General features: G+C 37.0%; 1 protein-coding gene across 11 annotated transcripts in view; it reads left to right on the plus strand.

Moving 5' to 3' along the window:
- The window catches only part of LOC131040412 (ran-binding protein M homolog), a 179,128-nt gene that overhangs the window by 71,953 nt on the left and 94,587 nt on the right, over positions 1-12,588 (plus strand). For 9 of the 11 annotated variants that reach the window (XM_057973335.1, XM_057973325.1, XM_057973353.1 and 6 more), the window contains one exon: positions 7,764-7,840. The exons of the other annotated variants lie outside the window; for them this stretch is intronic. In XM_057973335.1, coding sequence (XP_057829318.1) covers positions 7,764-7,840 — 77 coding nt within the window. The remainder of the gene's footprint in view (positions 1-7,763; positions 7,841-12,588) is intronic. 11 annotated transcript variants of the gene reach the window in all.

A 12,588-nucleotide genomic window follows, 5' to 3' on the forward strand; every position in this document is an offset into this window, starting at 1 on the left:
AAGGCATGAAGGTTGAAATCATTAATGAGTTTAAGGGTTGGTTTCTACCATTAACTTAAAATAATCTAATAGCCCTCTTTCTGTTTTGTGAGATAAAATTTACAAACAATTTGTAATACACATGGGGCAAAAAATTGCTTTTAGACCATTGTTTTTCATTGAATCAACAATTTAAAAGCAATTTCAAACCCCACGAGCATTACAACTTGTAGGTACATTTTACCTCATGGAATACCATGAAGGTCATTAGATTATATTTAAAATCAATGGTGGAAACAAGAGATTGTTGATATAATCTTAAAGTAACCAATAATTATGATATATTATTGGTGAATTAGTTTGGATTTCTACAATAAATTATAAAATGTTGGCGAATCTGATCCAATCATGTATCAAATATTGTGGCGAATCTTTAACTTTAAAAAATTAATAAAATAAATTCTTTGGCGAATTAAATCACATTAAATAAAAATTTGTAAAAATGTGGCGATTTGGGTCACCTTAAAAGTTGAAATTATTAGCCCAATTTGATTCCCAAATTTCAAAAAATAGCCAATTGGCAGATATTAGCCACTAAAGTTTTCACTGCTTAGGAGATAATAAATTTTTATTTAAAAAAAATTTAAGTGATGCACTTTATGATTTTATATTAATATTTCATTAAAATATTAATTGCCTGTGGAACCACTTAAAAAATTCATATCTCTCTCATTATTGCTCTGAAACTGAATCTGTCAGAAGCTAGGGCCACAGTTCGCCATGCCAATGAAAATAGGACCATGTCTATTTTTAGCAATTTTCCCCTAAAAAATAGGAAATCCTCAAAGTGTCAGAAACTGATGAAACGAAGACCAGAACTGAACTCAACACTGAACTAGAACAAATAGACAGACCACTCCTCAAGATACTGCATTACTGACCCCTTTATCCATACATTGCTAGCCTACATGGGTCCAAAAATAGGCTAACTCCTCAAACCCAAGTCCCTGACTAGGATGGGGACATTACAGATTAAGCCACATTTGGTGATTTTGTTGGATGGTGCCATGATTGGGGAGCTGCAACTTTGTTTGTGAGGCTGTTTGCTTCACATTTTTGGCGATTTTGGTGATTGTCTTAGGCTCCATTGTTGCTGGAAGGCTGCAAATACACTCATGAGTTGGACTGCATGGCTGGGCGCAATTGTGGACTGAAGTGTGCATTTTCAGATTTAACTTTTCACTCCCGACCATCACAAACTTACGCAATTTCATTGGGAAGCCATTTTGGAGTGGTTTGGAGACACTTTTTTAGAGTTCGCCATTGTTGTTGGAGGTTTGAAGCTTCATTTTCAGACTTGTCTTCATACTTGGATCTTCATTTCCAACCCTCCATACTTGGGCGATCTTGTTAGGAGGTCATTTTTAGAGTAATTTGGGGCCATTTTCTAAGTGTGTCATCTTTGGTATAAGTCTGAAACTCCATTCTCAGACTTGTCCTAAGACTTGTTTATTTTTACCAGCCATTTATTCTTGCCTAGATTTGGCCATTTTAACATTGGGAAGGTAAAACTCATCAAATATGAACATTCTACATGGCTGCAACCTCGTCAAGTGACTGATTTATGAATGTTGCAGCTTGTCTTCAGACTTTGGGCAGCCATTGTTGACCTTGGAAAGGTGTATTCAAACTTTGAAATTTGAAAATCAGACTTATCTACACTTCTTTCCAAGTATTTCCAGTCTTGTGGTATACTTCTGGACCCCATTTTTGACATTTTTCTAAGTATACCAGGTTGTCTTCAGACTGAAACTTCATTTCTAGCCACATAGTTGCACCCAGATGTGACCATTTCGGAGTTTTGAGGGGCAAAATAATTGAAATGCAAGCATGTGACATGGCTGTGACCACTTCCAGCCATTGATATTCATCATTTTTCAGTGCATTTTCAGACTTTTGGAGGAGTATCTTCAGACTTTTTGGAGCCATTTTCAGACTTTTAGAGAGTGTATTCAGACTTGAGAATAAGAAAACCAGACTTCAATACACCATTTTCTGAGTATTTTCAGACATTTGGAGGGCGTATTCAGACTTTGTCCTCAGAAAACCAGACTTCGTTATAACTTTGGCATCTGAAATTTGTCATTTTCTGAGTGTTTTCAGACCTCCAAACTGAGAATTCAGACCTGGGACGTGTTGGGGCAGCCAAGGTCATCCATTTTCAGACTTTCAAAGAGTGTTTTTCAGACCTAAAAATCAGAAAAATCAGACTTTAATTCACCATTTTTCAGAATGCATTCAGACTTGGGAATACAATTTTGGGCTCCAAATACCTGATTTTTTGAGTTTACAGTGGTGTCTTCAGACTTATTTATTGCAATCAGACTCATCCTGAGTCTGAAAGTCAGGTTTTTTTGAGGAGAATTTTCCAGATTTCAATCTAGACCTTCACATTTTCAGAATTGGTGTTTCAATTTTCTAATCGGAACCTAAGAGTACCTATCACATGTTGGGACAAATGTTGGGAACAAAGTCCTTATGAGGTTCAAATTTCCACTCCATTGAATGGTGTTCGAATCAAATAAAATTTCAACGACGATGAGTCAAGATGAGGGTTGGATTTCCACTTGAGGGCAAAATTACAAAGGAAGGGATAAATCAATTCAAATGAAGATCAATAACAAATTTATCCAGATAGGCATCAAATTTCCCACCAAGGTTGAAATAAAGTTTGTCATACTGGTGTTTGATTCAATGTTTATTTGTTTTGCAGGACTATTACAAGGAAGGTAAGCACGATGATCAACACTTCAAGGTAACAAATGCAGATAAGGAAGATCAACACTTCAAAGATTGGATGAGGATTTCGGGACAAAGATTCCAGAAGGCGAAGATGGAGATTAGATCAATCATGAAGAAGACTTCACCTTGATGATGAACAAATGAAGGAAAGCAAGTTCAAGACATGAGCACGAAGGATCTCACATCAAAAAATCAGGAACAACATCAAGAATTTTCGGTATCAAAGAGCGGCAAGGAAGAAAATATTTCAAGATTCCAAGATTGGGAAAATTGTCCAAACATAAGGAGGGAACAGTTCTTGGAATTCCCTAACATAAGAATGAAATGCAAAGTATCACAAGGGTTTCCAAATGTTATGAAGAATGTGTTTGCCCTCTCGGGTGAATAACTTAAAGTACACAGATAAAGCACGTAATGCAGAATAATAATGCCATAGATATCAGATAAAATATAAGAGATGTTATTCCATTCATAAGTGTCCGTCACAAGTTACATTCGAAAGTATATAAAGATATTGAGGGGTGCGAGTGGCAACTGTCGCACCACAACTACCACCCCGTGGTTGCCAACTAACCAAGACAATTGCAACTTAATTAACTAGTTTTATTTTCATGTACAATATTGCCGCCAACAGAATGTTCAAGGCAAATTGATTAAGTCTATGAGGCAAGATGAGGTGGCATTCTAGTCACCATTCATTCAATCAAGGTGTGGAGACACATGGCACTACATAAAATATTATTTATCTTACTTACCCTCTTTTCTCATTGTCCAATGTAATGGTGGTTGTAACAAACCCTAATTAGGGTTTTATCTTGTAATCTTGGTGGTTGATCTTGAATCAATTTGAGCCATTCATTTCTTTTGAGGCTCTATATAAACCCCATTGCCTCTCATTTGTAAGGGAGAGATTTTTGAGAATTGTTAGTATATGTTGCAGATTTGAATACAAATCATTGTTCGACTTGATGGTGGTTCTCATTGTCTCCAAGTTAGATTAGAAATTTAGATTAGAATTTGCTTTCAAGTATTGTTAGAATGAATGAAGGAATTTGTTGAATGTGTTTTTATGGAATCCATTTAGACTATATCACTAGCCTCTTGCTGATTGTAAGTGTGCCTTGCGTGGTCAACTGGAATTTTATGCAAACTTAACTTCAATTGTTATATGTCCATTGCTATGCATTAACTTGAATGGTATCAATGTTTGATGGTAATGATTTGAACATCTTTGAAATATACCTTAGATGATTGCACCAAGCTTGTGTCAAATTGTTAGACTTGATGGTGAGACCTTACCTAGTAGGATTCCAGTGAATCATTCACCCTTTTCTTGCATTCTAGGCTTTAGAATAGAATTCCTAAACCCTATTCCCTTTTGTCCCTTTTTTAAAATCTTTGTTAAATTATATCAAGAGCTTCATTGCAAAATCTTAAGTCATCGGCATACCTATTCCAAATCCAATCCATGAAAGATTTCCATATTGAACAATTACGTAAGTCCCCGAGTGAAAACAACATTATCACATCATGCCATTGAGTTACCCACATGTCAAGAACTGACTGTAGAAACCTTGGAATCATCATATGAACTTCTAATGATCTTATCATATAAGGTGATTTTGTTCAAGAGGGTAAAATACTTTGGTATTTTATTCTGTGTTCGTATGTGCGTGAAATACACATCAACAGGAGGTAGATGGTGGATAGGAAGGTATGTGGGTAAAGGAAATGGGGTGGAATGGAAGGGAGTGAGGGGAAGTAGAAATGGTGGGAGATGTAAGGGAAGAAAAGAAGGAAGGTAGGTAGGTGAAGGGAAGGGTAAGATGAATGGAAAGAAATGGAAGGAGATGGGAGTGAGTGAGGGAAAATGGAAATGAAAGGGGAGGTGGAGGATAGGAGAACGTGGTGAAGGTGAGGGTGAGGAATATAAATGGGAGTGAATGGGTTTGGGTACCCATTGGTAGTGCTGGGAGAAGTGGAAGTGATTATGCCTTGGCCGGGCAAAGGAAGTCATTTAAAATCGCCATCTCTAGCTTGTTCCCATCTAATTTGATGTTTGGTTTCAATCTTTATATCAATCATCCATGTCAAATGAGCAAAGTAAAAGTTGTATTTGTGGTGAGGCACAAGAAATGTTCAAGATTCTTGCTCCATTCGCTCAAGCTCATCAATTTATCTTCAAAGCAACTCCTTGTATCCAAATCAAACCTCTTAGACGTGAAAATGTATTCTAGGCCATGTTAGTGATTGTAAAGATCAAAGTTATTGCTTAGCAAAGGAAGCAATTCGTGATCCATGAAGAGCAAAGGCAATTTTAAACCTCCCAAGTGCCATTGAAAGTCATTTCGGACTTTTTAGGTAGCAATGGAAGTCAGTTTGGGGTTTTGAGGAGGCAAAGGAAGTCAATTCGAGGTTTTGAGGAGGCAAAGGAAATTTTCTTATACTTAGCCAAATTTTTGCCCATGTGACTTGCCTTTCAATGAAAGTGCAATCATACCTCTTGGATGGCAAAGGAAAATTTTCTCTACTTAGTGGAATTTTCATCGAAGAGATTTACCTTTCAATCCTCCTTGCCTATCTTGCTCAAATTGACACAATTTGACACCTCCTTGCCATCCAAAGGTGATGATCAATTGAAGGAATTGTCTCATATTGGCCCTTGAGAAACTGCACCTCTTCGATGCAAGCTAATAGCCAAGACTACCACTACCAAAAGTTAAGCTAAAACAACTAACCTAGAGAGCAAAAAAAAGGGGGTCCCCATTTGCAATGGGGCGATGTGTGAAAACGTCACAACAGTCCCCCACACCATCATCAGCCTTAAATGAAAGATTATGGTTTACAAAACAAATTTCCAAGCTCCTTTATGGTGTATGATAGGTGTGTGTTGTTAGAGTTGAATTTGCAAGATCTGAAAGCAGTTTTAAAAAACCCACATCAATTGATAAAATAGAAGGGTTTCTAAACTGAAGTCAGGAAAACCAATACCTAGCATTGCAAGCTCCATTTGTACCTCTCAAGATGGTGTTTGAGTCACATGTTGGTGGTTTTTTATCATGGAAACCAAGTTTTTTGTTGTTTTTTCATTCGCAAAATTGCAAGTTTGCAACATACAATGGTAAAGATTTCAGTCTTATTTAGACAGCCTTATTTCCTAAGTTACTGGTACGTCTAGGTTTTCCCCCAAATTTGGATATGATTCGTCTTGGATTTGGATTTGGATACGATTCGTCTTGGATTTGGATTCGGATACGATTCGTCTTGGATTCGTCTAGGTTGACTTTCACGGAAGAAAAATGGGTTGTTTAAACCCTAAAACAAAAACATAAGATGTATTTACGATTTCTCTTCAGCGATGGCATGAGCAGACAGAAAACGCATTTCGGATTTGTCTTCAGCAACGCTTGTCTTCATTTGTCTTCGGCTCACGACAACGGTTCACGGCTCACGACAACGCTCAGGCAACAACTCACGACAATGCTCAGGCGACGGCAGTAGTTTCTTCATTTGTTCGAGTTGAACAAAAATGTTTTAGACAAATGTAGTTTGAACGAATGGTAATAACCATGACGGAATCCATGGATGCTGTCGCAAACCTTCATCATTAATAATGGAATATATAAAATAGATTTTTTAAAAGTATTATACATTATCTTAATATATTGTCCCATAACCTATATATTAGTAGTTATATAATTAGATTACAAATTTAAAATAATATAAATTTTATAAGATATATTTAATATTAATTTATAATTAATATGTTTAATTTTTAATAATGAAATATATAAAATAGTTTATTTTAAAATTATTATACATTATATTAGTATATTGTTCTTAAAACTATATCTTTTTTTTTTTTTTTTTTTTGATTGGTAATAGGCCGAAGCCGTGGTATTTTGAATTATTATTATTATTATTATTATGTTTGATTAGATTGACCCTAGACCTTCCCCATTTTTATGGAAGGCCAAGAGTCACAACTTATTATTCATTTTAGATGTCCTTATTGGGAGTTGAACTTGGGTCTCCACAGTGAGAACCCAATGTTTTAACCAGTTAAGCTCAACCCCTTGGACATTCTTAAAACTATATCTTAATAGTTATATAATAAAATTATAAGTTTAAAATAATATTAAATTTATTAAGTATATATTTAATATTAATATATATTAAATATATGTAATTTTTAATATATATAAATATTTTTTAAATTTAGAATTAATATATTTAAATTTTAATATACATATTTATGATTTTTATATGTTTTTTATACCAACGTACCCAGCTCCCTCAAATTTTTTTTTGCCGTACCGTACCCACGTACCCGATTCCGATTCGGTAACTTCAATCTCAATACGATGTCAGGAACTTTAGGAACTTTTTGTTACTTGTGGCAACCACTAAAATCTTGACACAAGGGAGATAGGCTCATTGATTGCAGAAGTTCTTTGCAAGCTCAGAGTTAGCAGCATATTTTTTATGTTTTTGTCATTTTGTAGTTGAACTTGCAGTATTTGGGCATTTTCTTGTAAATGTTATGTATTAAGGATAAATATTGTATATGATGAAATGCCTTATCAACGTTATCATACGAATTTTTGAAAATTTCCTATGTTTTCAAAATTTCCCTATGTTTCAATAGCTGTCCACTGTCACCCCCTAAATTGGCCTTCAAAAAATCTGTCCTCAAAATCTATTACCCCATTCCCATCCCAGAAACTTCGTGGAACATATCTTCTATGCCTTATCTTGTCATTTTCTCTTTAGCATGTTGCAGCATTTCTATATCTATATATTTGTGTAAATTTTTATGTATTTGGGTCTAGATAGCTTTTTTGTTAGTATTAAAATGCATGAAATTGAGAAGAACTGTCTATAGTTTGTCTTGGAACTCTGATTGTTTTAAAGAGGCCTTTAGGTTGCAAATGGCAATTGTTTGATGTGTTCTTTGCAATTTTTAAAACGTTTTTTTGCAGCAATTGGTCCAAGAGGAAAGAGACAAGCTCCAATCTACAATAGAAAATGTATCTTTGCCCCTTAGTATTAGTCACAGGTATGGTTTTGCAGTATATTTTGTATTTCATTTTTTTGAAGTAAGAATTTGTACATGTTAGAATAATGTTTCAACATGAAGAATTTGGAATATTGCATGCAATACTATTTGAGTCATTGCTCCTAAATTAGTTTTAATGATTGCATACGTTTGTTGATTGCTTTGCCTCACTTTGCTTGTGTTCTTTTCTTCCTTTATCTAAGGGAAAATGTAAGGCATTTTGTTTAAATTACTCACTTGAGAACCTTTTACTACATCTATTAGCAAATATTTCTTTCTTATTAGATGCTTATTGAAAGTATGTTGTTTTTGAATTTTTTTGACTCTTTTGTTGAAGTGTTGTTGGTTGGGCAAGTTGGGATGTTTTCGGCAAACTTGCTGTTGGCATTTCTATGCCACCCTTATGCCCATTATTGATAATTTATCCGAGACAACCAAAATGGGCATGAACCCTCGGCAAATGGCTAAGTCCAAGCCCTTAAGCTAAAATCCTAAACCCTATATCCTCATGCCTTAGTCTTTTCGGCCTGCATTTCTAATTTCCTGTTGACCTGCTCGACCAGTCACATCCACTTAAGTTTACCAGCTAGAGGCCCCTTTTCATCGTTGGTGATCGTCCCTCCTTGTATGCTTACTAGCTCCCACTTTTGGCCTTGATATCGTTCTTACTCCGTGCCCTTGCGCTGGTTAGTTCCACTAACTATTTTCCGTGCGGGGCCGCAGGGTAGGCATTATCAATAACCATTTTATGTTCCCCCGTGCTCCTGTGGGGGTGATGACAAAAAACAGGGTTGGATCGTGAGGATGCTGGGTAGGAAAGGAAGCAAGTCAAATGGACCCTGTGCCCCCGCGGGCCATGGGGTGGGTCCCAGCTCGACGTCGCAGGGATATGGTGATTGCCGACAAGGAGGTTGAAAATGAATGCTCATCAATCCCAACTACTCTCTACCCCTATCAAACGTTCCAAGACGACACCATTATTAAAATCTAGGCTCTTCAAACATCAAACATGACCTTCCATGCCCATTTATGGTCCGTAGAGGACTCTCTGTCCCGTTAAAGAACATTCAAATGCCATACCTACAAACAGGCTGCCTTGATTTTATGGATTTTTCAGGTTCCATCGACTGCAGAGACATCCTTCTCAGTCTTTCTCAGCTTCTAGACTATCCGATCTTGGATATGGTTTGTTCCTTCTCATCGATTCTGCAACCCAACCATAGTTTGATTAGGGTTTTGTATTCAATGCTCAATCAGAGTTCTTCCCTCAATTCTCTTATAGAAATTCATGTTTTTCTATAATTGTAACTTCTGCCTTGCCTTATATCAATAAAATTCCTTGTTTTACCTCCTAGTGCAAATATTCTGTGTAAAGCATCTTACCTTCTTATTTGCATGCATTTTTTTCCGTTTCCAGATTGTATGTTGAGTTAAGGTTGCTCATAAATGTTGCGTTGTGAATATTCTTCTTTCCTTTGAGCATTTTATTGAGTCCTAACCTTCATACAGGCTTTAGGAGACTGATTAAGGTAGGAAGTTGTGTATGTCTTGGGGAGTTCTCATTGGTGTATTGTGCAGTCATAGGTAGGGGAAGACACATTCTAATCTTGGTGCATCACCTCCCTTTATTCTTTGCATTCTTTCTTCCCTTTGCAAGTCATTATAATAGGATTAGAGATAGAAGCTAAAGTGTTGGGTTGGTTCAACACTGCACCCTGATCAGAGAGGAAGCCAACCTTCTCTGGAGATTCAACCTCACAAGGGTTGTCTGAGTTAATAGCTCAGACAAGGGTGCAATTTTTTTTTACAATAGTTTCTGGCACGCTTGGTGGGACAGACTTTTAAGTTATTTTATCAGCCTACCGGTATTAGACAAAGAACTACAACTCTCATGCTAAGGATTCGATGTTGTTCTTAGCATCTTAGCCTTCAAGAGGCTTGTTGTGATGTTTTCACACATCATCCCATTGCAAATGGGGACCCCCACTTTTCACTTTGCTTAGTGTTTTGCTTAGTAGTTTCTTGGTTGTTAACCCTTACTTATGAGTGGAGGATGGTTCTGTTAGCCCAAGATAGGTATTTAAGGTCAGGTCGCTAGGATGCCAAAGTTGCTAAGATTGTCAAGAGGCAAGAGAGTTGTCAGTTTGCAAGCAAAAGGTCTTAGGGCTTGGAGTGGCATAGGTTAGATTGAGAAAATTTTCACCAAAGCTGGTCACAGTGATAAACTAATGGTGAAGTTTCATAGCATTGGTCACATTGGGGTTTTGAGACGAAAATTTGGCTAAGGCAAGATTTTGCTTAAGATGTGGTACTGGTATGAGCTTGCTGTCAAGGAGGTAATTGTGCAAATGAACCATCAAATGCCAATCCAACAAGAAGAAGGTTTAATTCAAACAAAGATAAGACATGCTTCCATTAGGTTTGATCATGCAAATGAGAGCAAAGGCCGATTTGCCTAGGAACAATATAATGATCAATATTTGATCAATCAAATCTGCATGAGCGAATAGGCACCTAAGGGCGATTTGTCAATATAAAAAAAGTATAGATGACCGCTTTTAGCAAGATGGAGATTATGCAAACCAAGGGTTTAAGGTTGCCATCATTATGTGATTCAAGAAGAAAATCCCGATTAGGTAAGAAGGACTAATGCAAACCAAATGTGTAAAGCCACCCAATCAGGGTTTTCATAGTTCAAACAAAAGGTTCAAAACCGATTTCATAATGTTGACAAAGACCAAGTTGCCGCATGGCAAGCTTTGCAAATGAACATGAAATTGCCGCCTAGCTAGCATTAGTGCAAATGAACCTACATGTGTCCCCCAGTTTATGCAAATGAAGCCCCAAGGGCCGATTGGCAGAAAGAAGTTTTGTTCAAACAAAATAAGATAGGCTTTGGTCAGGTTTGATCATGCAAATGAGCTAAAAAAGGCCGATTTGCCTTGGTGCAATGAGGCAATAAAAAATGTTCAAACAAATCATGTTATGCAAATAAAGCCAAGTAGGCTTATTCACCTAGGATTGATGAGGCAACCAAAATCACCAAACTTGCTAATGCAAATGAAGACCATAATGCCGATATTGCAAATGAAACCCTTGAGACCGATTTGTCAATGCAATTGAAAGATCAAACACCATCCAAGGTAAGAAAGATTGATGTAAACAAAGGGGTTAAGGTCGATTAGGTTGAGCAAACAAGGCACAAAATGCTGCTAGCATGTAGTAATACAAATGAAGAAGAAAATGCCACCCAAACTTGTTGAGTTGTGCAAACACATGATGCAATACCACCTAGGTTGTCATCTTGTGCAATTCAATACGAAAAGTCATCAAAATCATGGTGCAAATGAGCACTAAATAGCTGATTGGTCAATGCAAAAGAAACGTTAGACATCGATCTAAGGAAAACCTCTTGTGCAAATGGACTACAAAATACCGACTAAAACCACATTGTGCAAATGAAGGCGAAAGGGCCGAAATTTGTGTTGAGCAAATGAGACACAAAACACCGCCTAGTCTTGATGAAGTAGGGCAATCAAAATCTGATCAAGCCAACTTCGATTTACAAATGAAGAGCAAAACACCGATTTATCTTGGTATTATAAGGCAATCAACAATTGATCAAATAAGTTTGCTGATGCAAATGAGCAATAGAAGACTGATTTACTTATGCAAATGGAGGATTCAATACCGATTTGAAGGTTGCAAAAGAAGAGATAAATGCTGCCAAGGGTCTTGTTGACGTGTTTTTAATGACCGTGTCTAACACAGAATAAAGTCACCAACGGTCACCTTATCCTCTCTTGACCAAGATTAGTCTGTATGCTAGGATTGCTTAAAGTTCAAACAGCTAATCCCAAGGTTCCTTCAGTGCGTGGACGTGACTCAGATGTTTGATGGGTTTGCTGATAACCCAAGGGGGCCTTACGTGTGTTCAATTGGAGAAGACTCATGCAAGCTCAAAGATTTCTGCACGGATGATTTGCAATGAAAGCTCTAATTTTGGATCTTTTGGATTTTTCGAATTATGCGGAAAGTAAATAAGAGTAGGGTAGAGAAGACTATGCTAAAGCTAATCTAATCCTAAGAATAGGAGATGGGATCACTTATGCAAAATCAAACCACGCTTCGTTTTGCCAGCAGAGCACAACTACACGAAGGCGGTGCAATCTTCAAAGGGTGCGTGGAGGTTTTTCAGATCATCAATATGGACCATCGGATCGAACAATCTCTATTGTTGATCAAAGTTAAGCGTATACACATCAAAAGGCTCAGGCTAACTTTGCATGGTATACAACAATCAGCTGCACACCAAAAGTATGAGCTCAGATTCAGCAACAAGTACTCCTATCAGATCCAGTTCTTCTAGCAACATGTAAGCAAATCTAATCTAATTGAAGAGAGCAAGACCATGTAGATTGCCAAAGTAGAACAAGAATACACCTTCAAAATTGAACAATGCATTAAGTTGGCTACTTCACAATCCTGATGCAACAATCTCAGATAATAATCTCTCCTCCTTTACAAATGAGGGGGGTCACCCCTTTATATAGGCCTCAGGCCATGCAAACCCTAATTAGGGTTTCACCTTAGAAGATTCCGCACTCAAGGTGCAACAAGGTGGGAATCGGTAATAAATAACCCATTATGCCCATGTACAATTAATTCAAAGAGCCTAAAATAGCGCCCACTAGCACGTTAAATGTGCCCCATGATGTTGATTATGCCCAGAATATAGCAAACACCCA

This window comes from Cryptomeria japonica, chromosome 3 (genome assembly GCF_030272615.1).
Source record: "Cryptomeria japonica chromosome 3, Sugi_1.0, whole genome shotgun sequence".
Taxonomy (NCBI): domain Eukaryota; kingdom Viridiplantae; phylum Streptophyta; class Pinopsida; order Cupressales; family Cupressaceae; genus Cryptomeria; species Cryptomeria japonica.